At 35.6% G+C, this 27,497-nt stretch overlaps 1 protein-coding gene across 3 annotated transcripts in view; it reads right to left on the reverse strand.

The window, feature by feature from the left end:
• Positions 1–3,143: 3,143 nt before the first annotated feature.
• LOC150040528 (melanoma-associated antigen B4-like) overlaps positions 3,144–27,497 on the reverse strand; it is a 37,004-nt gene continuing 12,650 nt past the window's right edge. The window contains exons 1-3 of one of the 3 annotated variants that reach the window (XM_090325845.1): positions 5,313–5,381; positions 4,737–4,793; positions 3,144–4,619 (exon numbers count right to left, since the gene is read on the reverse strand). In XM_090325845.1, coding sequence (XP_090181971.1) covers positions 3,558–4,586 — 1,029 coding nt within the window. In that variant the 5' untranslated portion in view covers positions 4,587–4,619; positions 4,737–4,793; positions 5,313–5,381 and the 3' untranslated portion in view covers positions 3,144–3,557. Of the gene's footprint in view, positions 4,620–4,732; positions 4,794–5,312; positions 5,382–27,497 lie in introns of those variants that run through there. The other 2 variants (XM_090325846.1, XM_090325847.1) reach the window with 2 other exon arrangements.

Genomic DNA, 27,497 nt, shown 5'->3' on the forward strand with positions numbered 1-27,497 from the left:
TCAGCCACTGGGGTCCCTTTTCACCATTTTGATCACATTTATTTTGAACAAATGTAGATTAAGATGAATATTCATCCTTATGCTCAGATTCCTCTATACACAATAGTTGTTACTTGTAAAGAATCAGCTTGAAACATATGATGCAAATGATTTGGCATCATAGAAAATTTGTAAATTTTATTCCTGTTTAATTTCTTTTTCTTTCTCATTAGAAAGATATATGCTTGAGCCTGGAGACATGGCTCAGTGGATAGAGCACTAGCCAAAAAGCAAATTGCAGGTGCTGCTTCATGTACCGGTCTCATATCAAAGAAAAGAAAAGAAAAAAAGAAGTAAGGAAAGGAAGAAAGGAGGGAAGGAGGGAGAGAGGGAGCAAGGATGGAAGGAAGGAAAGAAAAAGATAATTATTGTCTGTATGACATTAGGAAGGTTTATTTATGATACAGCTTAATCAATCTCTCTTTTAAAATGAGCATCTGTAATAAATTGCAAGTGAAAGTGACTTGTTGGATAAACATAGGACGGACTAAGAATGTATTCAGTGTACTACAAAGGCAAATGCATCTTCCCTCAAAAATACAGTATTAGGACATTATTATCATATGATAAAAAGTTCCACCTTAGTTATTATGGGAATTGTTCTGTGGTTTTGGAAACTTACAATTATTTTGGTATGTTTCTTTAGTTTCCTACTGGAATGTTGGTAGTATGGTTTTGGGTCACTTGGTAATTGGGAGCATTTAGGTGCTTATGGCCTGAAACACATTAATCCACCTCTGAACAAAACAGCAGGTTGAACTCTATATATTCCATGAACTCAATTCCAGAGAAAAATAGACCTGATAATGGAGTACTCTACATTTTAGAAATAAAAATGTACCTCAGAGAAGCTGAAGCATAAAACCCATAGCCCAGGACAGTTGTCATGCTATCAGACACAAAACATGCTAATGTATACCTGCCTTCCACCAACCAGACTTAGCCTCTTATGAAACTTCTGTTCAAATATAATGCTTTCTGCAGGGAAGAGGCTGGGCCCAATGGTTTTTAAGTTCCTAGTTGTCTAAGGCATGATGCCAATAACTTTATATGTAATAATGTCAAGCAACCTCTCTCTCTCTCTCTCTCTCTCTCTCTCTCTCTCTCTCTCTCTCTCTCTCTCTCTTTACATTTTGACGAGGTTGGGTGAAACAAACACTTCTATGTAACTCAAAGCGGCTGCTAATTTACTAGACATCCCAGCCTGGCTTTGTGGTCATTACATAGCCCACATTAGACTCAAACTTACATATCTGTTTTAGCCTCTTTTATTCAAACCTCATGTTTATTTTGCTACATTCATTGCTTAATCCTCAGGATGTATATGCCAAAACAATATTTTGCGCTTGAACTTACACCAGAAATATATACTGAAATAAAGGGCAATAAATGAGTAACATGGGGCCTATCTCAGGTTGGTGGAGTGTAACTGTGCAGATTCCCAGTGTAGGAATTCACAGTGAGCATCTAATCCACTTCTGCCATTTATCTGTGATCTTGGGAAAATAAAGTTCTTGGTCTTCAAAATGACTCTGATAAAGCACATAGGATTTAGGTAAATCATCTGGCACCGACTGAGTCTTAAATAACTAGCTGTTTACTACTAAAATAATTGTGACTCTAGATTTACACAATTTAATTTTCAAAATATCTTAGAAAGTATTTCTGTACCTATGGTCATACAGGATGAGAATAAATGAAATGGACTCTAGAATGTGGAAATAAGAGGTTTATCTCTGGGTTTGTTATTCTTAATGTACTATGTGAAGTGATCTCTTTTCTGGTTTTCCCCCCTTACAATGAGTCGCATGTGGTTACTGCATCTGACTTTGTTACCTGGTAAATTGTATATACGTTTATTTATTTGAAATAGGGAAGGGAAGAATAAAACATGGGAGGGGTAGGGGGAGGGAAAGGGGGACAAAAACATGAGAAGGAGTATCAATGTGTGAGAAGTAATCCATCTACTACCTGATGAATGTAACTGTAACCACTCTGTACATTATCCCAACAAAAATACAATTTAAAAAGAAGAAAACATTTATGTCTAAAGATGTAGACCAAGGCTGTTGAACAAGTAAAACTGAGTAGGGTTTCCCAATTATAGCATGTTATTTCATTTGGGTATGCTGTTGTTCTTCCCCAGCTCTGTAAAACTGAAGCTCCTATTTTACATAAAGGGCCAATGACCTCCCTTCTAAATGTCCTTCCAACTGAATTATTCCTCTTCCATTCTTTCATTTGCACTGAAAATTAAGCCCTCCCTTAGGAGTTTTAGAAATTACCCTCCAAGCTACCTGATTGAAATGTCCTTTTAATGAAGCAGAATATAGCTACATCAGCTCATGATATGACTTGTCAGGTCAGGGGTTCCTTGGTCTGAAAGACGTTCATTTCTCAAATCTGCCCTTAACAACATGTGAGTAGTTTGTTCACATGCATTTACCTGCGCTGGCACAAGTGCACAGACTCCTTACATTTTTGTCCTAGGTGAGGATCCCTTGTTGGTACATTCTCAGTTCCAAAGGAACTGTTAATGACTTTGGGTGAATGCTGGGGGCTCATACCTATAATCCTAGCTACGAAGGAGCTGAAATCTGAGGACTGGGATTCAAAGCTACTTTGGCAGGAAGGTCTGTGGTTTGTTGCTCAATTAGCCTTGAGCAACAAAAGCACACACAAACCTTGAGCAAAAAAGCTCAGGGACAGATGGCACCTAGGCCCTGAGTTCAAGGCCCTCAACTAGCAAAAAGAAAAAAAGTTTCCTTTTAGGAGTTAAGATCCTAAAACAATGGCACCTTCACACTGCACCAGACCCTCCCCCAACCCAACTCTAACAGCAATTACTTTACATTGACAGACATTCAATCTCCTAACTTTCATCTAAAGCCTGTTTCAATCACCCCTTCTTCTTCTTGTCCTTTCTGCTTTAGATACTACTTTACCATCTTGCCTGTACTGTAATATAGCTTCTAGACTCCTATGGGAAGAGGTTAGATTCTCTCTTCCTTACCATTACCAGTATGGCTGGGGACTTCCAAAGTGAAGGTGCTCTTGACAGAAAACAATGAATAGAAAGTGAGAAAAGTAGTTACAATGTGACTTTTATTGCTTAGAGTGAACCAAATTCAATTTTTTATTATTACAAGCGAAGAGGAGAAAAAGTACAGCCAATTATGAATCCACCAATTTGCGTTTTAACCTTTTTCAGCTAGTTTCCAATGGGGTTCTTCTACATGTTCAGAAAAATCTTGTTTCCAATGCCATTTTACCTTCTGTTGTAGTAACAAGAAAGTGATGACTTTTTTCCCCTCTTTGTTTTAAACTCACAAAATTATTAAGCTTAGCAACTACAGTAAACATGTCACGCATAATGTTCAACAGACTGTGTAACATAACAATAGTGAACAAATATCGCAAGATAACATACAATTTAATCATGTTATAACAAGAAAGCATATGTTTGGTTCTCTCCAGCAAACATTACTTTGCCCCACATTAAAAACTCTGAGACTCAACTAAAACTGGAAAGAACAAGGGGAGGAATGACTGCTGTCAGGGTCAAAGGGCAGGTGTTCACCAGGGCTCTCTAAAACCACAGCTCTAGCTCTCTCCTCCTGATCTTTCAAAGCCTCAGCATACAGCAAAGGGAAGGCCCTAGGGACCGTATCATTGATCTTAGCCAAAACTTCCAAGACTTTCATCTTGGTAGTTTCAGCATGGGCTCTGAAACCCCAAAGGTATTCATATCTAGGGGGATCACTACCAGGTATCTGGCGGTGTTCCAAGTACCCATCCTGCACCAAATCTTGGGTGATGAGCCTGCGGGGATCTCCCAAGTGTGTATTTTTCTTCCCAGAATGTATTCCCAATGCATTCAGAAAATCCCAGATCTCTTCCTCAGTGGCACGATTTCCCCTCATAAAGATCACCCCTAGAAGACTCATCACCAGACCTGTCTTAGGAAACCCCTTATTTGCACTCAGACAGCACTCACTAGAGCGGCCCAGCTTGTTGGTAAGGGCATAGGAGTGAATGCGAGTGTCAATTTCCTGCAACTCAACACCAAATACCAGCTCCAGATGCTTTGATGTTCTCTTGAAGATCTCAGGGAACTGCTGCCTGCTTTTCTTGTTGACCACCTTCATCATATCTGCCTGTGTAACATGCTCCTTCAATTTAAACTTCTCCAGCAGGAACTCCACTAATACATTTTTCATCTTATTGATACCCTCTTTCTCACAAGTGGAGGTGTCTGGCTGACATATGCTAGAACATTCCTTATGTGAACCTTTATTAGGACCCTCAACTCTCAAATCAGAATTTTCAGCACCTACATCCTTAAACTCGGCCCCCACATCAGAGCTTGTGTGGACAGCCTCTGCAACAGAAGCACCAGAGGGTCCAGTACCCTTATCAACAAGAGAAGCTGAGGCAGACTCCTCCTTCTCCTCAGCAGCAGGTTGCTTAGCCTGGCTCTGGTGATCACTGCGTGTCAGCTGACGCTTTGCACGGGATCGTTGCTTACTCTTCTGGCCCCGTGGCATGAGGGCTGGAGTCAGGGATAGAGATTAGGACACCTGAAATAGCAAAAACCGACAGAGGAGGATTGAGTACCATAATCAGGAGGAAATTACCTTCGCTATAGCACTTCTGTTTCTGCCCTCCCCCTCCCCACCCCTGCTCTGCTTACCCACCAGCCTGCAAGGCTTCTTTTCTCCTTCTGCTCCTGATCAGTTTATTTCCTGAGAATTCTGTGGAGGAAGTTTGAAACGCTTAGGTCTTATTTGGTTCACAATCAAGACCATCATAATCACTATTTACAAAGCCCAAACACACCTCCTCTCCCTCTCTCTCCCTCTCTCCCTCCCTCCCTCCCTCCCTCCCTCTCCCTCTCCCTCTCCCTCTCCCTCTCCCTCTCCCTCTCCCTCTCCCTCTCCCTCTCCCTCTCTCTCTCTCTCTCTGTCTCTCTCTCTTCTGTTCTGAAAACATTAACCACTCCCTAGTACCAAGCAGGATTTCTCAGTTTCCACTTTATTTGCTTTTGGTCTTGCAAGGTTTCACAGATATCCATTACCGCGTAATGGACACCCATACCCCTGACAGCCAGGTCTGAGAGTTGGACAATCATTGCTGGAGTGGGGCCAGGACATGACCAATGTGCTTCAGAGAGAGGACATCCAGCAATTTTTGGAAATTCACAGGATTCAATTTTAACTCAGATCACCCATCAAGCCCCCTCTCTGCAACCTGAAAGATGATGTCTCTCTAACCTGACTTGAGGCCACACCTTTCACGCCTGTAAACCCCTCTAGCGGCTGGAAAAAAAATGGAGTAATAACGGAAGTTCTCCACTTCCGGGAATCTAATCCTTGGAGGATTGGTCTATCAGGTGCAGGGATGGGGAGGGGGGTACCAAAGAGGATAATTCCTTGAAAATTCTTTTCTTTTCTTTGTTTGGGCACTGGAACTTCTCCCCATTTTTGAGGGGAGTCCGGATAGTCTCTAAGAATCATAAATAGTAAGTATTGAGGGGACTGAGCTGAGTAACAGTTTCGGGAAGTACCAGCACCCCTCTGTTACTGAGGTTTTCCATGCTCAGTGTTTCATCTTCACAGGTGTAGGTGTATGCGTATGTTTAAAAAGTGGGGCCTGAAGTCAAGGCCTTGCACTCCCACTTGGCTTTTATTTACAGGATAGGCAACCTATCACTTGGTTTATATCACAACTTCCAGTTGTTGTTTTTTTTTTTTTTTCTGCAGGGGCTCACTTCAAACTTGATTGCTTATTGAAGGGGAACTGACTGGAGCTATGATTCAAATGGCCTTAAGACAAAAAGCTCAGGGGACAGTGCCCAGGCCATGAGTTCAAGCCACTGGACCAGCACCCAAAATCAATCAATCAATCAATCTAGCCACCTAGCTAGCTATCTGTTGTTTACTGTGGACTCAATTTATATTAATAGAAAGGTACACATGAGTTGGGAAAAATAGCTAACAAAACAAACAAAAAAAGACAATTTACTTGGATTTTAGCCTCATAAGGTGCTAGATTTCTAGGTTGTGAGTTACCAGCACCAAGGATTTTTTTCCTTTTCTTTTTCTATTAAATATCATGTTTTATTAGATTATATTCAGTGTATAAGGGAGGATAATTTTTAATATTTTTAATTTTCTAATTCAATTGTATTATAAGGATGGTGTACAGAGAACTTACAGTTACATACATAAGGTAGTGAGTATATTCTGTTCAATATTGTTACCCCCTATCAGGTTTTTCTCCCACTCTCCCTACAGCAACCCCCCCTTCCAAGTTGAAAAGTTCATTGCCAGCTCAAGGCTGGCAATTTATCAGTTGAATCACAGCTCCATTTGTTGCCTTTTGGTGGTTGCTTGGAGATAAGAGTCTCAAAGACTTTTTCTTCCTGGGTTGGCTTTAATCCCTGGTCCTCAGATCTCAGCTTCCCAAATAGCTAGGATTGCAATCCTGACCCACTGAAACACAGTGTTACTCACTTGGGAAATAAAGGCCTCTTACATTCTAGTCAAATGTACTACTTCAGCCATGTCCCCAACACTTTTGCAGTACCTTGGCACTTGTCTGTATGCTTTTTGACTCAAGGCTAATATGCTATCACTTGAGCCACACAGCTCAACTTCCTAATTTGTTTTTAGTGGTTTACTGGAGATATGAATCTCATGGACTTTCTTCCCTGTGCCAGGTTTAAGGAAACAGCCTAGGATTCCTATAAAACTGATAAATAGATGGGGCTAGCAGTGTTGGCCTAGTGGTTGAGTGCTTGCCTATTATACACGAAGATGCAGGTTTGATTCCTCAGTACCACCTACATAGAAAAAGGCAGAAGTGGTGCTGTGGCTCAAGTGGTAGAGTTCTAGCCTTGAGAAAGCCCAAGGACAGTGCTCAGGCCCTGAGTTCAAGCCCTACGGCTGGAAGAAAAAAAAAGGTAAATGGATAAAGTAAACGGGGCTATGCATGCACACACACGCACGCGTACCCACCCTCCCCCACACAGTGAAATTTTATTTAACCATAAACAAAAGCAAGGAGTTATAACTGTAACCCTCTATACATTACAATAAAAATGTATTTAAAGAAAGAAACAAGGAGTTATTTTCATTTGTAAGAAAAAACATGAAATAGGATGTAATCATGTTAAGTAAAATGAGCCAGGGATGTATTTGGGAGATATAAGGGTAGAAGAAAATGAATATGATCAAAGTATGTAATATTCATATATAATGAAGTTCATTACTTTGTACAATTAGTATAAACTAATAATAATAGTATTGAAATCACACATGCTTACAAAAAGTAATTGGTACTGAAATATTTCAGTATGTAAGGAATTTCAGAGAGCTGATACATAAAAGATAAGTACAGAGACATGATAAACCTAAGTCAAACACATTAATGTCTATTTGGAACATACAGTAGAAAATATAATTTAGAAAGCAGCCACAATATTCCCTCCATATACCCTATAAAAACAAAGCTGAAATTCACACGTATGGAAAAAACTAAAAAGCTTACTGATTACATTATGAAAAAGTGTCAAATACTTGTACACTGCTTATTCTTCAGAGAAGTAAATACTGTCAAAATTCAATTAAAAACTTTTACATGCTTATTCCTTATGAAAAGTTATAAAGATGTTAACCAAATTAAGGCTGCTGTATGCTATGAATGCAAACAGCCATTGAAAATCCAAGCAGTAAACAACATTGAGCAGATTTACTAACTCAAACCTGGATTCACAACTACTCAGTAGATGGAGATAGAAGGTTAGGGCCAGCCTGTACAAACCATTGGCAAGTCCTCCTTTCAACCAGTACCTAGGCATTATGGTAGACAATGGTCTTCTAAGATATTTGTACTTTCTTGCAAATGAAAATAATTTGTTTCTTTATGGTTGAATAAAACTCCATTGTGTATGTGTGTGTACTCCCATTTTCTTTATCTATTTATCTTTTTTTTCCTACCATTCCTATTGTTTGAACTCAGCTTGAGCACTGTCCTTGGACTTTCTCAAGACTACAGCTCTACCACTTAAGCCACAGTACCATTTCTGACTTTTCCTGTATGGAACCAAGGAATTGATCCTGGGTCTTCGTGCATGGTAGGCAAGCACTCTACCACTAGGCCAACACTGCTGGCCTGATCCATTTATCTTTTTTATGGGACACTTAGGCTGATTCCTAAAATTGGCCATTATGAGTGTGTGATGGTGGGCATATAATATCTCTACTGTAAGCTGACTCACCTCTTCTTCCCTTTCCCCCCTCTCCCTCTCCCCGCTTCCCCTTCCCCCTCCTCTTCTTCCTGTTTTTCTGTGCTACTCCTTGTGCATGAACTCAGGTCCTGGGCACTGTCTTTGAGATTTTTGACTCAAGGCAAGTAGTTTTGAGCCAAAGCTCTACTTTCAGCTCTTTGGATAGTCAATTGGAAATTAACCAGCAAACTCCAGCCCAGGCTGGCTTTGAACCACAATCCTCAGATCTCAGACTTCTGAGTAGCTAGGGGTATAGGCCTGAGCCACTAGTGACCAGCATTTTTTCTTTCTTTCATATTTATATTTTGACATATGATAATTGTATAAAGAGACTTCATTGTGATATTTCTATATACACCATGTATTTGTATCAAATTCACCTCCTTTACACTTTCTCATTCACCCTTTTCCCTTGAACTTCAGAAATAATTTTAGTAAAACCTTTAATCAGTCTGTAGTAATAAATGTATATAAAGTTCTTTGACCATTTTACCATTTCCTCATACCTTCTCCTTTCACTATCCTCTTCTAATTTTGATTCTTGGGGGTATGTATCCTTAAGTCATAGAACTGTGTCATGCTGAATTTGTATTTTTAATTTTTTGAAGAATTTCTGTAGTGATTTTCATAGTGATACATTAATCCGCATTCCCATGAACAGTATATGAGAGTTGCTTTCTCCATACATACTTGACAGGATCTTTTTGATTTTTTGAATGGTAACTATTCTAACTGTGGTGAAATGTAATCTCAGTGTTGTTTTGATTTACATTTTGTTATAGCTAAAGAAGCTGAATTTTTAAAATACATTTATTAGCTGTTTTTCTTTTTGGCTTTCCCTGAAGAAGGGTATGCTCAGTTTTTCTGCCACTTTCTGATTGGATTGGTTGCTCTTCTGATGTTTTTATTTATAAATTCTTTATACATTCTAGATAGTATTTCCTCTTTGGATGAATAGCAAACAGAAGCTTTCTCTTTTCCTGTTCCTTTATTATGTTTTTTGTTGTTGTTGTTGTTGTTTTTGCTCTGCAGGATTTTAGTTTAATATAATCCCATTTGTCATTTCTTATAATTTTCTGAGTTATTGGAGTTCTATTGAGACAGTCATTGCTTATAACCTGTATCTTAAAACATTGCCCCTCTGTTTATTTTTGTATATTTTCCATTAAAAGCTTCAAGGTTTCAGAACTTATATTAACTTCTTTGATCCATTTTGAGTTGATTTTTCTACACAGTGAATTTTGTTTTCCCAGCATCAGGTTTAAACAGACTTTTAATCTTTCGGCCACCCTGGTTGAGTCAGATAGTGCCCCAAATACTTTCTTTAACCAATTTGAAAATCATTGTGTTATGACTGTTAGCATGTGTTATTATTCTTACCCATTATTTACTTAAATATTCTTTTTGTACCTGCATACTACGTATGGTTTTCATCCTCTGTCAATAGTAGAATTGATTTCATTTACCTTCATCATTTTTACATACTATATGAGATGCACATATTGTTTCACACTTAATATATTTATTCCATACTTTACCAAATGGATGTTTTCCTACTGTAAGTTTTCTGAAAGATATTGTCACGAACTGAATCCAAGAGTTATTAAAAGGCATTTTATCAACCCCTGCACATGAACACATGGATTTATCATTTTGGGTAGGAGGGAATTTCTAATGTGATATCCATATTACTTCCAATTGAATGCAGTCTGTTTTCCATTACTTTGCTATTACATTTGGTATTCTATGAAATTAAGATATTTTGTCTCTGTATGAATAAGCTCTCTAAAGTACAATTTTAAAAATATTGTTTCCAGTCCTGAGGCTTGAACTCAGGGCCTAAGCACTCTGTTCTTGGGCTTTCTCAAAGCTAGGGCTTTACCACTTGAGCCACAGCACCATTCCAGCCTTTTTTCTATGTATGTGGTACTGAGGAATCAAACCCGGGTCTTTGTGCATGCTAAGCAAGCACTCTGCCAGTACTAAGCCAAACTCCCAGCTCCCAAAGTACAATTTTATACAGGCATATAGGCATGTTCATCTTTTCATTATAGCTAGGAAAAGTATATCATTAAAATGATATAAAATGATTATCAGCCTTCATGTATGGCTTTGATAAGTTTACATGAGGTTGTACCTCCTATTTTCTTCTGGATTAATATAATAAGTTTCCAAATTTGGCTTTTCTTGGTCAAGTTTGATGGTGATTTGAGTTTGGAGTACACATTCACTTTCTATTATACATCTAAATATTACAAATATTATTGTTTCTCTGTTTATTTTGTTCCAGTTCTAGGGTTTGAACTCAGGACCTGGACAGAGTCCTTGAACTTCTTTGGCTCAAGACTAGTGCTCTACCACTTGAGCCACAGCTCCACCTCTAGCATGTTTAGCATTTTTTAGGAGTCTAATGGACTTTCTTGCCTGGGCTGGCTTATTCAAATCCTCAGGCCTCAGCTTCCTGAGTAGGCAGGATTACAGACATAGGCCACCAGCACCCAGCTAAAAATCACTGTTTCTTAGGGAGCTTCTAACATATACATTTTGTTAATTCTCAATTTAATTTAAGTTCTATATTTATTGGCATGATACTTATAATAAAATCCTCTTAGTGTAAAAATTCTCACATACTTACAGTAGTACAAGAATAAAATAAGTTTTACACTTTCCCAATAAATTTATCCTTCTCAAAACTGTAATGTTTGGATGATACAAAGAAAATTTATGATAACAGATTATTAAATTTAAGGAATTTACACTGATATGTAGATCATTTTTAACTTTTGTCATCTATTTTTTTGTGTGTGCTGGTTCTGAGGCTTGAACTCTGGGTCTGAGCTCTATCCCTGAGCTTCTTTTTACTCAAGTCTAGTGCTTTATGCCTAGAGCCACAGCACCACTTCTGGTGTTTTTTGTTTTTTTGTGGTGTAATGTGATCTAAAGCCCAAAAAATCTTTAATAAACCTGTAGGTCATCCAGTAGTTTTTAGCTCTGATGTTAACTTAGTGGTAAATTGTGATGTACAAAGAGTGAAAATAAAATTTGAATCCATATACTGTTCTTATAATGTGGACCTGACCATCCTCCATGAGGAGATGCAGTTTGTATTTCTCCTAGTGAAACTAAGCTGAATATTAGAAATGTCTTTTATGATAAAATTTAATAGGAGATGATTTCAAATCACTTTTTCTTCTATATCTCCGTAGCTTTAAACCATTATTCAAGAATTACCAACTCCGGAACTACTAAGTTTTAGATTGCCTGGAGAAATTGCATAATGTTAACAAGAACTCTTAAGTATTCAAATCACAGCTGTTGAAGTTATGGGTACCCATAAGTTTCATTTGCATTTAAAGCATGCAATGTCCGAAGACTCATTAATGATTTGTAACTTTTGTAAATGAAGTTTTATTTTCAAATGGTCTTTCTTATTCATTAGTTTGAGACTGCATTCTTCCCTAAGTTTACCAGCAAAATTGTCAATCAATTTGATTACTTATTCACTTATCTCTGATGATAGAAGATCGAACTTCTCATTGAATCAAAACCTTATATGCTTTTAGGATTACTTTTTGCAGTCATTGTATTGTCTTCCTCTTTGAAGCAGCTGGGAGAATAAAAATGCTTATCAATCAATTTACCAATAAACACAAACAACTTCGTAGCCAGAAAAGGCCCATAATAATGTTGCAACTAAGATCACTCGAAAACTATGACACTTGTTTTGACTCTTTACAGAGCATTGTATAGATTGATTATACTTTGTTATTTATAGATTGGGAAAAGTTAGGCATGGATGGTTTTGACATATTTATATAAATAATATGAAAATAATCTAAGGATTATCTTTGTTGCATTGAATTAAAAGTATTTAATAGTCCAACTTCAGTGTTTCCTGTCTACTATTTTTTAATTTTTATTTTATTGTTGGAGTGATATACAGAGAGGGATTAGAGTGACCTATATCAGGTAGTGGGTATATTACTTCTAGAACATTGTTTGAAATGACTGTTTCCCCTCCTTAAATCTATATGAGTATTGATTAAATCTACACTACTATTTTGCATTTCTAGTCAATGATCAATCCATCGACAGCATATATACATATATTTAAAACACAGTATCATAGAAAATATAGTTTATTGTATCTCACAATGATAATTGTTGGAGATAATGCCTTGATATGTAGACCAGGTTAGCTTAGAACTCACAATCCACCTGTCTCTGTCTCCTCAGAGTGGCCCAGCAATTTCTTTTAGTATTACTGAATGTGTATTTGTGTACTGCACTTAATCCATGCGAAGTACACTCCTTGGAGATATATTTTATTTTGCATAATATTTTGGCACTATCAGTGCAGTAATGAGCATACATGCATGTCTTTCTCTAATGATCCACATTAATGCCTTTCAGATGTTTGAGGGTGGAATTGATATATGACATTGGATACCGTCCTCCAATTTATCCAGAATAGTACCAATTCTTCCCAGTTGTCCTATGGTAGTTATGAATTATCAGTTTTTACAATGAATTATAAAATCATCCTAGGCATGGAGTAAGTGAATATTTAAGTATTTTTTTCTAAAATATTCTGAAGGTGATCTCTAACCTTATACTTCTTGCAGAACATGAAGATTTCTATTTCAATGCATCTTATGAAGATTTAACATTAGCTGTCTTTCAGGCTTCTGATGGCTACAAGGGGTCCCTCTTTGCAATTTAAATTCGCATTTGTGTAATTGCTACTAAGATTTGATTACCCTTATATTTAGTTTCACCCTCTTAGACTTCTGCAGTTTTTGTTTGTTTTTGTTTGTTTGTTTGTTTGTTTTGTGAGGGTCATGGGGCTTGAACTCCACCTGGGCATTGTCCCAGAGCTATTTAGCTCAAAGCTACTGCCCTACCCTTGAGCCAAGCCCCACTTCCCACTTTCTAGTTTTCTAGAGGTTAATTGGAGATAACAGTCTCAGGTCCTTTTGTGCCTGGGCTGGTTTTGAGCCTTGATGCTCAGATCTCAGCCTCCTGAATAGCTAGGATTACAGGCATGAGCCACCACACCTGATTACTTCTGCAGTTTTAATTAACAAATTATTGCCTTTGCTCATTTCATACTCATTGTTTTATGTACATTAAATGTTAACAATATTTCATTTCAGGATGTCATAGATATCATGTGTTATTCTATTCTACTTTATCCATCTATTCTATTCCATATAGCTCTCAAAATTGCATATGATATCCCTTTTTGCAGAATATATTGTAATTTTATACAATGAAGCTTATTGAAGTTTCAACTTATTTTCTTTTTTTTTGTAATGTCATTTAAGAAATCAACACATAACCCAAAACTACAAGTTTATTACCTATAATTTAGTGTGTAATTAATTTTAAAACATTCATATCTTTAGGCCAGGAGTTTGGCCTAGTCTTAGAGTGCTTGCCTAGGACGCACAAAGACCCGGGTTGGATTCCTCAGTACCACATACATAGAAAAAACTGGAAGTGGTGCTGAGGTTCAAGTGGTAGAGCTCTAGCCTTGAGAAAGCCCAAGGACAATGCTCAGACCCTGAGTCCAAGCCCAGGACTGGCAAAAAATTCAGATCTTTACTGCATCTGAATATTACAAATAATAATATGAAGTGCTGAATGATCCTTCTTTTTCTCTATGTAATTGCCCTAAGTTTCAATAACCAACTAAAACAGCACATCAATAGGTGCTGGCCTCTTTTTGTAATTTAATTTTGTTGTTAGGATGATTTACAGAGGGGCTAGAATTTACATACATAAGGTAGTGAATACATTTCTTGTCTAACATATTATCCCCCTCCCATGTTTTTCTCCCACTTTCCCTCCCAGGATTCCCCAATCCAAAATTGTAAAGTTAATTTCCAACATATTGTCTGTGAGTGTCACAGTTATATTGATTCAGCTTTGTCCTTTGTCTCATCATTTTGTTGTTCCCCTTCCCTTCCCTAATTTAAATAGACTAATGTTACAACACACTAGATATCATAATCAGATACAGCAACAACAGGGGATAAAATATTGGATGTGGGGGGAAAGAATGAAGGAAATAACTTCACATAGTAGATTAAAACAACCATAAAGAAAAACCTTGTGTTTCCATATCCTAGAGTATGAAGTTCATTTTGCTTTGTGGTGGCTTCTTTGCAATCTCTCTCTCTCTCTCTCTCTCTCTCTCTCTCTCTCTCTCTCTCTCTCTCTCTCTCTCTCTCTCTCTCTCTCTCTCTCTCTCTATGTGTGTGTGTGTGAGAGAGAGAGAGACAGACAGACAGATAGACACAGAGACAGGGACAGAGACACACAGAGAGAAAACATGATTTTTGAGCTTTAGATTTTTTCCATCGATCTATATGTTCATCCTATATGTTCTATATGTTCACTCTAATGTCACATTGGTTTGCTCTGATATATACTGTGAAAACTTTTGTTCTTTGAACTTATTTTTTTCCAGATGAAGTGCTTATATGCTTTTTACAGACATCACATACATCATATATGGATTTTAGGTGCATTGGAACTCCAGCTGTTTGTGTAAACATAAAATAGAAGATGATCTTGTTAAATTTTGTGAAATTCACTTTTGCATGTAAATAGATTAGCTATTGATTTTGCTCCATTTTCTATGCAGATAACTATATCTTTGGAAAATATAGCCATGATTTTTCTCTCTCACTTCTTATTATTTTTTCTACATCTTGAACTGACTAGAACCTCTAATTGTATGACACCAGGATTCATTTCTCCTACTTGAAATCTTTGATTAGGCTGATACATTTTGTTTTCCCTTACTTTCCTTGCTTCAATGTAAGTATAAATGTATAGATGAGATTTTGTTTCACATGTTCTGGCAAGTATGTTTCCTTTTGGTCATTGTTGTGTTTTAAACATCAGAATACTGAAATCCTTTTTGTGGCCTGTTGCTTTGAAAGTATTAAACTACTACTAATCATTATATATTCTTATATGTATCAGTTTCTAAGAAATAAATTCCTAATTTTCAACAATAATTGTCAACATATCCATTCCATATTTTTCCAGTTGTTCATTTGTAATTTGAAGGTATATTTTTCATATGTATACATATATATGTATATCTATAAACATATTTCTATTTGCTTTAGTTTCTACATCCCTACTAATTTTTTACTAGTGTTTATCAAATTTTCCATTTTCATAATTTGTTCAGAATCTATTTCTATAAATTACCAGCACTGGTATCTGTATTCATATATGTATGTCATGTTAGTAATTAGTTTTACCCATTATAACAAAGCTTAGTCAATATTGTCAGACCCATCTGCCGCTCATATTTAATATATTGCTCTTTATTCTCTGTGTATTATCTTTCTTGTTTGTCTTTGAAAGAAACCTTTGTTTTATTTACAGTAAGATATCATTTGTTCAGTATTCTGTTTTACATAGCAGTCCACATCATTTCTTTTATAGGTACTGGGATTTGAACTCACTGCTTTGCACTAGGCAGGAACTTTATTATTGAGACACAATTATATCCTTTGAATGTGCCCGATATTTTGAGATAGGGTCTAACTTTCTACCTGAGTGTACAACTAGGCTATGATTTGCTTAGTTTGAGCTTTCTATCATTGCTGTCACAGACAAATGCCAGTATGATCAGCTTAATCTGTTTATAAGAAGTCATATAGACTTTTCTGTCCAAGCTGGCCTTAAACTATAATTCTCCCAATCACAGTTTTCTATGTACCTAGGAGGACAGGCACCTGAAACTTTACTTAGCTATTGATTGAGATGGTGTCTTGAAAACTTTTTGCCCAGACTGGCTCTAAACTTCAGGCTGCCTGATCTCAGCCTCCCAAATAGTATTATAGGCAGGAGACACCAACACCTTACAGTTTACTTTTATATTTTAAAATTCAGTTTCTCTACCTTCTGTAACATTTAGTTTACCTCTTCATATTTCAACTTACAGATAGAAAATCTAGTTTTGTCAGGCATGGTGATTCACATCTATAATTCCACATAATGAGGAAACAGAAATCAGTAAAATTATAGTTTCAGGTAACCCAAACAAAATGTTAGCAACATCCCATCTCAACAAATACTTTTGGAAAAATTGGTATAAGTCTTTACTTCTAGCTACACAGCAAATATATTGTGAACCAATTGGCCCAGGTAAAAATGTAAGACCCTATGTGAAACATAACTGTAGCAACACTGTCTGAGGACATGGTGAATGGTATAGCGTACTTCCCTAGCCAGAACAACCTGAGTGTAGTTTTCTTTTATCTAAGTTCATCCATTCTTACAGGCCTCCTTGAATTATTGTTTTATTTTCTGATGTTCTTGAATTATTGTTTTATTTTCTGATGTCATTTTCAAGTCTGTTATGCCTTCCATTGTGGAGAGTTTTTTTTTTCTTTTCTTTTTTTTTTTTTTTTTGCTACTTTGTGTCAGGGGGCCTGAGTTATCATCACTAAAATCCCTATCAGTAACACATGGATTTAGAATAAGCACTTTCTTAAAGAATGGGTTGTTGATAGGTGAAAGTACAAAATACTTTGTCAATGGAGTACTTTCGTAAAATTGATTACTTGAAGTGAAAACGCTGATACGTGATTTTCCCATTTTAAATTTGGATAGTGTGTCAATTTACTATCCCCATCTGCATTATCCACTTATATTTACATCAATAGTGTGAAAGGACTTATGATGCTCCTTATCTTAGCAAACACTGAACATGTTGAATCTTTTAAGATTGTGTCAATCTATTGGATAAAATTGCTGGTTTATTGCTTAACTTTTCATTTTTCTCTGATAACAAGGGTTAATATATATAAGCTTATTGTTACTATTACATTACTACCTCTGTATTTTAAAATATTTTATATATGTTTGCAATAATTGTTTTATAAACTATTTTATTGAAAATGCTAGCATGTATATTTTCAAAAGTTTAATTCATTTTAAGAAATTATTTTTATAGATCTGGTCTTCTTCTAAATCTCTATAGAAAAGTAAGATGTACTGTGTTCTTTGTTACAAATCTTTGCTTTGCTTTACTCATCCTTTAATAAAGGGAGGTTAACAGACACAGCATGTTTTACTTATAGAGTCTTTTTTTCCAGGCCTAAAACTGAACAGTTTATTTCTGGTACTGAGTACTTATACAATTAATAATGTTCTACATTATGGTATATTTAACTTTTCCTTTCTTACATTGTTCAATATATGACTTTCACATAAATGGACTATTTCAAATAAAATTGCTTGGATGCACTATAATCAGAAAATTTGCTGTCTTTTCACTTTTATTCAATGCTTTACTGTTATAGCTACATATACCAGGAATCAGTGCTTTGAAGGGAATATTTATTCTTCTATGCATTTACAAAAGAAAGGGAAGGAAGAAGGGAGGGAAGGAAAGAAGGAGAGAAGGAAAGAAGGAAGAAAGTAAAATAAGGGAAAACAGGTCGGAGGAAGGAAGGAAGAAAAATAGATTATATGACTCTCATTTTCCAGTTAATTTACTTTCTAATACGAAGGCAATAGCTTGGTAATGCTTTGCTGGTCTCTTCAATATTTTCATTGTCCTAAATATGACTTCTGTATTATAAATATGACAGCAAGGATATAACATTGATATACATTCCATATATATATACTCTTATTTATAGTCATTATAAGTACATGCTCAATATACATTTAGAGGTAATTCTGAGCACTGTCTAGGAAATGAGAGGAACATGTCTGAAATACAATAAAATTGTCTTCTCTTGTCCACAATGTTTCCAGTCTCCATATTTTCATAAATCAGCAGAAAAACCCAGTCATTGACAAGGATTCGTGACAAACTGGTGGTCTGTAACTTCAAAAAGTCTTACTCCTTCTTAACTATCCTAAATGTCCAGTCAGAACTTTCTACTTGATGTATTTTTTAGAGAAAAACAAGTATTTTTCAGGGCTATTGAAAAGAATGAAAAGGTCTCATTATACAACTCATCCAATTTCTGAATACAAATTGATAATTGGGAGGAGATTTATAAGCAGGGAGGTGATGGTGGAATATCAAGAAGAAAACTCAGAGGTAAGGAAGGATTCTGATTAAAGTAACCTCAAATGATATTTTGTTGAAGGTGTACCAGTACAATGAGATATCACTGTGACTGGTGAAGGATGATGAACTTGGTGAGATATCGAAGGATGAAGTTCTTGCTAAAACCAAGCTTATCTACAGACAGTGAAGAAATGGGTCTAGGAAGTGGTTTAGGAACCACTAAGTTTTGACTAAGGTTTGAACAAGAAAAGTATATTTTTATATCAACTAAGATATACCTATATGATTCCTTATTCTTCCACGAATATTTGAATGCTAAACTATCATCATTATAAAAATAAATCCAGGCCGGGAGTTTAGCCTAATGGTAGAGTGCTTGTCTAGCATGCATGAAGACCAGGTTTGATTCCTCGGTACCACATACATAGCAAAAAGCCAGAAATGGTGCTGTGGCTCAAGTGGTAGAGCTCTAGCCTTAAGAAAGCCCAAGGACAATGCCCAGGCCCAGAGTTCAAGGCCCTGGACTGGCAAAAAAATAAAAAATAAAAAAAATAAATCCATGTGCCGGGCATGGTGGCTCATGCCTGTAATCTGAACTAATCAGGAGGCTGAGATCTGGCTCAAAGCCAGCCCAGGCACTAAGCACGTGATACACTTACCTCCAATTAGCCACTAGAAAATGGGATGTGGGGCTGCCACTCCAGAGGTAGGATCGGAGTCTTGAGCTAAAGAGCTCAGGGACAGCATCCAGACCTAGAGTTCAAGCACCATGACGTACAAAAAAATAAAAATAAATAAATCAGTGTAGCTTATTCCTTACTTTTATAATGGAAGCCTTTTTAAAGTTACTATTACAGATATCTAAGTTAATCAACTCATGTAAAATATATATTTTTTAACTTTGGCTCATAGTTTGGAGGATTCAACGCAGAATCTGTTGTCACCATTGTTTTTGAATTCTGGTTAGGGAAACAAAACTACTCAACTTCTTACCTAGGAGTAAAGAAAAGTGAAGAGTGACTTAGGATCTTAAAATCCCCTTCAAGGGCATACATTCAGTGACCTTGAGACATGGGCATTGAGTCATGGACGTTCCTGCCCTAGCTGGCTTTGAACTACGATCCTGAGTTTCAGCATCCTTAGTAGCTAGGATTACAGGCTTTTAAAGCATTTTTGACATCTTTATTGCCACAATATAATTTTACCTCTACTCCCTCTTTTCAGGCTTGTAAAATTTCAAATATTAAATTTCCCAGGAGATTCCTCTTGATAATTCTTTAGCCAACACTTCAGTAGCTCCCTATTTTTATGTAATTGAACACATAATCCTCAATGCTTTCTCAAAAGGTAAATTTCCAAATTCTGAGCCAAACTGACTACTTAGTGTTGTCAGTATTATACTGTATTTATACTTTTATATTTATACTGTGTTTATACTTATATTTATACTTGTATATACTGTATTTATATTTATGCTATATTTATAATGTTCTGCTGTTGTATATTATGATTGGAATGTAATTCTCTCTGACTGCATGATATTTAGTGTATCTTTTATCCACAAAAATCCTTCCTCATTTATTTCTTTATCAAATTGTACACATTTTATTTTCCAAACTACTCTAATTGCTGTGTGCTACTTATCCTATACAAATATGCTTTTCCCAGTTTACAAATTTGTGTATATGACAGGAAATCAGGTTTTCCTCTTTGACTCAGTCTGGCTGTCAGCATTGTCACAACATGTTATAGTCCTGATTATACTAATTGTCATTTGCATGGGTACGTAGGAAATACTCAATTATGATTTAATTTGACTATCATTAAGAAAAGATATTGTACCTTTATGTTTATAAATATGAGGGTATGCAATATTAACCTAGTCGTACTGGCAGGTCATATCATCAACTTAAGTAAGTAGAAAACTTAAGATGGAGACAAAGTGAGCCAATATGAAGGAAAACAGATCCAGGGGATAGAGAATATGAGAGCTAGTAATAATAGTATCATATATGTTTCAATATTCCTAAAGTCTCTATAACTTCAGATTCGTGCAGCATTACAACTTGCCTCTGCACCAGAGATTATTATCTTACAACTTTAATCCTAGCTAATAAGGAGCCTGATTCAAATGCAGCCTGGGAAGAAAGGCCAATGAGAATCTTATCTCCAATCAGATACCAAAATGTCTGAGGTGGTGCTCTGGGTCAAGTGGCAGAGAGCCAATTGAGCAAAAAATATCTCAGGAACAATGCACATGTTGTTGTGAGTAATTAAACAGTTTGGTCCATTAAATAATAACTCCCTATATTTTGTGGCAATGTAACAGTTAAACTGGCTACAATTTTTAAATACAGATATCTGTGTGCATGTTGCCTGCATTGTCCAGAAGTAATGCAAATATTTCATACTCTGGGGGAGAGATTAGAGAAGAAAATTAAGATGTCATTTCTAATTCCTCTTTTATAATTATTTTAAGTTAATTCCATTATAAAGTGCTAAAATAATTCTACAGGACTGAACCAAACACAATGGTCAACAAAACAACAAAAGAATTGATATTTTATTATCTTCTGCCCTTGCTTTTTGATAATTCCATACTTCACAAGGCATGTGAATTATTTTCACTCAAGGAGAAAATACAAAGAAATTAGCCAACCAGAGAGTGTCTTATGAAATTCAAGGGAAGGAAATCTTTACCTTGTAAACCATAGGGAAATAATCTTCTATCAAACTGTTCTGAGAATTTGGCAGAGAATAATTTTACATTTACAATATGTTTCTAATAACATTGAGCTTTGTAAGAGCTGTAGTACTGCATTTATGATATATCTGCTACTGCATTATAAATTCTGGAAGTCACATGAAAGTCCAACTAAAATCACATAACCAATAACCTACCAGGAATTCTAATTACTTTGATTCCATAAATGAATTGGTCTGCAACATTAATATTAGTTCAAATTCTAGACATATATTAGTTCAACCTAATAAAAATAAAACATCAACATTTTGGTGGCAAAATGCTCAGTAGATAAGAGTTATAAATTTAGGAATTTATACATTATTCACAAAATTCATTTTTTCTTTGAAGTGATCATAGAATGTTGGCTGAACTGAGAAGAGAATTTCAATGTTAGTCTTTAAGGATTAGTTTTGGGAAAATGGAATCCTGGTTCTATGAAGGTTTCTCTTGAAGAGTCACTTTAGTGCATTATGTTACACTTGCCAATAGCTTAATTCAAATAATCTTGGAGCACACTGACATTGACTCAAAGGACTTTCATATTATATCCTCTGTAAGTAATTATACTAATATTTATCTATGAAGGCCAAGATTCTAGAGTCCAAAGTTATAGTAAACTTATAAAAACAGTAATTGTAAGGCAGATTGATTTTAGTTTATACTCCATTGCAAGGGAATTTTCATGTATAAACTTCTTTACAAAAATTCCTGGCATTAGATATTAGCTTGTTTAGTGGTTATATTAATATTTTTAAATTTTTAAGTATTTTACTAGCGTATGTTGTCTGCAAGACACTTTCATTCTCATATTTCCATACATGCATACAAAATATCCCAATAAAACTCATCCTTTCACTCTTCCCTTCTTAAGATGATTTCCAAGATAAGGAAAAAAGAGGTTTATTTATGTGGTTGTTATTCCAGCTCTGGAGGCTCAACTGGAATGATTGCTGAAGCTCCAAGTAGAAGGACAGCCTCAGTAACACAAGGTGACATCTCAAAAACAAATAAGTATAAGTAAATAAAATAAACTTAAAGTATAAAAATATTTTAGAATGCAAAATATGACTATATAATATATAAATCACATATTTAAATGGCATGTGAAATTTATTCACCGGCACATGTATCTCTATACACACATACATAAGTACATATACATGTATATATACACCCACTATATACAATGTGTATATCAAAATCAGTATATTTATGAATAAACTTGTTTATCCTTATAATAAGTATAATGAACCTAGATATAAACTTCTAAATAATTTTAGTACATTCTAACTTCCTTTTCATGTATTATACTTTTTTTTCCCAGTTATGGGCTTGAACCTAAGGAGTGGGTGCTGTCCCTAAGCTTTTGTGCTCAAGGCTAGAGCTTTACCACAGCTTTACTTCCAGTTTTCTGGTAGTTAATTGGAGCTAAAAATCTCACTGACTTTGTTACCTGGTCTTACTTCTAACCACAATCCTCAGATCTCAACCTACTGAGTAGCGAGGATTACAGGTATGAGTCACCAGTCCCAGACTACATTTGTTTATTATTGAATGTACAGCTGAGAAAGAGTATCAAACTTACAGAAATACTAAATGGGATTTTGAAGATTAATATATGAAAATAGTTACCTCAAATTTCCCCAATATTTCTAAAGATGAATCTAAGACAAAAAATTTCACTTTTTGTTAAGAATAGAATTGAAGTTTTAAAAATTATTTTGTAATGAAAAAGGTTATAAAAAGTTCTTACAGGATGAAAGATTCTCCCTTGATAATTGTTCCAAAAGTATGGAGTGCACAATCTGTAAACCATTATAATTCCTTAGCTTAAAAATTATATTACAGGGTTATATTAGAGACTCAAAGTAAAGAAATGACTTATAAAATCTAATAAAATATATTCACTAGATACTATGTTGAAAATGATCTATACAATTTCTGGGTAGGAGAGAAAGGAGGGGAAAAATGGGAGTAAACAAGGGAAGAGGTAACACTGTTGAAAAGAAATGTACTCATTTCCTGACTTATGTAACTGTACATCACCTTTCAAATAACAACAAAAATAGATTTTAAAAACACCTCACACATTTATCCAAAAGCTATAAAAATAAAAATATTTTTTTAAATTATCTTTAAGTAGTTCTAAAAGGAGGTTTCAATTCAATGTGTAAGTTTATAAGTGTAGTATGTCCAGATCAGTGTCACTCCTTCCATCATTGTTCTCCAAGTGAGATATTTCAAAAGTTAGCTTTCTTCCCAAAAAATCTTTGACAAATGTCAGAACACCATAAACTGTTTATGAATGGCTTAAAGGATAGATGTTGGCAAAGTCAGTTGGTTAGTGGCCATTGAACTCTAGGTTTTATATTGCTAATGAAGCTATTTCTTGTATTGAATTTAAATTAATTCACAACTATTTTCTGCTCTAAAAAGTGAGGCACACAGTTGTATCTTGGGGAGTAACTGAAAAGACAAGTAAAAAACATCACCCTCCACATTGATGCTTTCCAAAGATATGTTGCTATATAAGGTGCATATTTTCTCTTTCCAGTATATTAAACTTCCATTTTTTTCAATAGTGATTTTGCAATAACTTAGGCATCTGTTTTCTTTTGTAAGTTTATATCTCCCTTAAAAGTTAAGATTTTATCAGTATATAAAACTGCTGTAAAAATTGATCTAAGAATGTAAATATGAATAGTCAAACATCAAGGAACATTTTAGGTTATAAAAGATCTGCAACAGAAACAGTCAAAAAACAGGCTTCAGACACTCAACAAATGCTTCAGTGTCTAAAATCCTATATTCTAATTTTAGGAGGCATATTGACAAGAAAAATGATCAAGTCAATAAAGTTTCTGCCTATATTAACAAATGTTCCATGTTTAGAAAAACTCATTGAGGCAATTGTAAATGTATGTAATGCATAGTTGTACAGTTAGTATATATAATCTATATAAGTGCATATTTCATTTTTTCTTACTATTTAGGTCTCTCAAAATCACATCAACAAAATATTATCTTTTGAAATTCAAAACTTTACTGCTCATTTTCAACCTACATAGAACAAATCATTAAAACCTAGGCATTCTACAGTAGAACTTTATATTGCATATATGTACTCAATAAAATGTTAACAATAAAGAGTGATGCTTACAAACACTGACAAGAGAGCTGTGTATATTCTCATATATGTTAGTAGGAACGTAAATGATAAACCAGTTTGAAAGACTCTACCACTTTGTAAGAAGGTTAAACACATTCACACTCTGTGAAAAAGCAATTCCACAGCCATGTATTTACCCAAGAAAAATGAAAGCATGTGTGCACTTAAACTCGTGGTTAAGAATCTTCACAGCTATTTTGTTTTCCAGAGCTATATTCATTCTTTTTAAACACAGGCACGATCACCACTTTCTCAAAAACCAATAGATTTTCAGTTTAATAAGAGAAGTAATCAAAGTTTACATCTCTATTGTTTTTATTGCCTATGAGACTATAATTACCCCTTTTCCTCATAATAGCATGCCTAATGAAATCAAGGTTCCTTAGCATTAATTATATAAAGAAATAAAGAACTTGTATATGACTAACTGACATTGATTTCTGTCTTGTTACATGACGATCTCCCTGGAAAGATGCAGCTCTACTGATGCCTAACTTAATTATCGGTAACAGAAAATCTGCAAAGTGGAAATCCAAGAGTAAAAAAAAAAACTAGTCAGGAAATATAACTAAGTGAGTCAATTTTTAAGATTCATGTGAGTAACTATAATTGTATGTCCCTCTTTACCTATAAACACTAATTCTTTAGAACAAGCCATATCTCAAAGGTCTTTTTGGCAGTGGAAATCACTATTCAAAATAGAAAAATATTTTTTCACTTTAACTAGATTTAACATAAAATATGCTACATATTAATATACTCATAATCCAAGTTCTAACTGACTCTTATGAAACTTGTTTCAAATAAATCATTCATGCTTTCCTACTTAGAAACATTAGTTGAATATGGCACACCATTGCAGTTATACTCAAAGGTACTAGAATGTATACTATACATTGCCATATCAATTTTGGTAATGGATTTCTGTCTGAAAGTTCAGAAAACAGCCATTATAAAGCAGTCATTAAAGGTTGGAAACCAGTCAAATAATGGGAAAAGAAGTTCATTGGATGGAGATTAAAATGCTTACTATGTACATTCTAAAATTTCATAAGTGATATAACTCTTCTGGTAGTTTCACTGTGCCCTCTGTTTCACTGGTTTGCTGGTAGACCCATAATCATACAATACAGTTCTAAGCTACAGGAAAAAGAAAGTCTAAAATGTTACTTCAATTACTTCCCATACTCTGAATAATTTTCTTTGGTCCTTGTTCCTATTGATCTAGTCTTATCTAAGAGAGAGGCTACAATTTATAAAGTTCATTAAATATTAACAAATAAAATAAAATGCTTACTATGATAACAGCTATTGAAGAAATGTAACTTGAGAAATTAAGATATCTTTATATATTGTTGCATAGTACTGCTTGATATATATAAACTTGCCCAGACTTATGGGAATCTATTTGTCATGCCCAATAAGCATGAGCTAATTTACTCACTTGTTAATTGGGTTGTTGATTCTTTAAAATCTCATTTTTTAAAATTCCCTTGTACACTCTCTTATTAATTCCTTGTTAGGTGTAGGGCTGGGAAAGATCATCTCTGGCTCTTCCTGGGCACCTCCCCTGCAGTGATGGCTTCCTTTGCTGTGCAGAAACTTTTCATTTTGATTCAGTCCAACTGTTGTCATTCCTTGCTCATTACTGCCAGAGCATTTAAGTTCCAGTATGTTCCCACAGTAATTTCAAAGATCCTACATTAAAATCTTTGCTCTGAGAAGGGTTATCAATGTGTGAAAAGTAATGCACCCACTATCTGGCAAATGTAACTGTAACATCTCTATACATTACCTCGATAATAAAAAATAAAATGAAAAAAGTTATCTTTATGTAAAAGAATTTTTAGCATTTTACAACAGTGGGAGGGTTATAGTGCACAATAAACTCTTCTAATATTGTATAAATAATCAGAAGTTTGAAGCTTCCCAAGTAGAAGAATAAAGAGATAGAAACAGGGCCAAGAGTATGGCCCAGTGATAATGTGTTTGCCTAGCATGCACGAAGCCCTGGATATGCTTCCTTGGTACCATATACACAGAAAAAGCCAGAAGTGGTGCTATGACACATGTGGTAGAGTTCTAGCTTTGAAAAAGCTTAAGCACAGTGCCCAGGCCCTGAATTCAAGCCCAGGGGATGGCAGAGAGAGAGAAAGAGAGAGAGAGGGAGAGGGAGAGGGAGAGGGACCAGGGGATGGCAGAGAGAGAGAAAGAGAGAGAGAGGGAGAGGGAGAGGGAGAGGGAGAGGGAGAGGGAGAGGGAGAGGGAGAGGGAGGGGAGGGGGGGGAGGGGAGGGGAGGGGAGGGGAGGGGAGGGGAGGGGAGGGGAGGGGAAGGGAGGGGAAGGGAGGGGAAGGGAGGGGAAGGGAGGGGAAGGGAGGGGAAGGGAGGGGAAGGGAAGGGAAGGGAAGGGAAGGGAAGGGAAGGGAAGGGAAGGGAAGGGAAGGGAAGGGAAGGGAAGGGAAGGGAAGGGATTATAGTTTCCCTGATTTTCAACCTATATGTATTGAAATATCATAGTGTTTCATGAATAGGTCCAATTATTATAATTAATCAAGTTTGGGGGATTGAGTAAAGGGTAAGTGGGAGAAAATCATGGGAGGGGGTAACAATGTTCAACAAGAAATGTACTCACTAGCTCTTGTATGTAACTGTCACCCCTATGCACATAGTTCTGACAATAAAATTAATTTTAAGAAGTAAATGCACAGCTTGTTGGTGTTTAACTGGAATAAGAGTGTGAAAGATCTCATTTTTTAACAGGTTCTTACTAAGACTTTATATTGTTTATCTTTTTGATCCCATTGTGTTTTTGGCTTCCATTTTTCTCATGATTAGTAACATCTGTTGGCCACTGGAATGTCTTCTTTGATGAGGATGAGTAATAAGCAATTCTAAAATTTCACTTTAAGTCTGGCGTGGTGGCTCACATCTCCAATTCTAACTCCCCATTAGGCTGAGATCTGAGGATTTCAGTTCAAAGCCAAACTAGCCACTAAAGTTTGTGAGACTCTTAGCTCCATTTAACCTCCAGAAATCTGGAAGTGGTGCTGTGGCTCAAGAGTGAGGGTGGTAGCCTTGAGCTGAAGAGATCAAGGATAGAGCCCAGGCCCAGAGTTCATGCCCCATGACCAACAAAAATAAAATAAAAAAAAAATTCACTTTAACTCAATAATTTTATACAATGAGAATTGTTT

Source organism: Megascapheus bottae, chromosome X (assembly GCF_031878675.1).
Source record: "Megascapheus bottae isolate mThoBot1 chromosome X, mThoBot2.hap1, whole genome shotgun sequence".
Taxonomy (NCBI): Eukaryota; Metazoa; Chordata; class Mammalia; order Rodentia; family Geomyidae; genus Megascapheus; species Megascapheus bottae.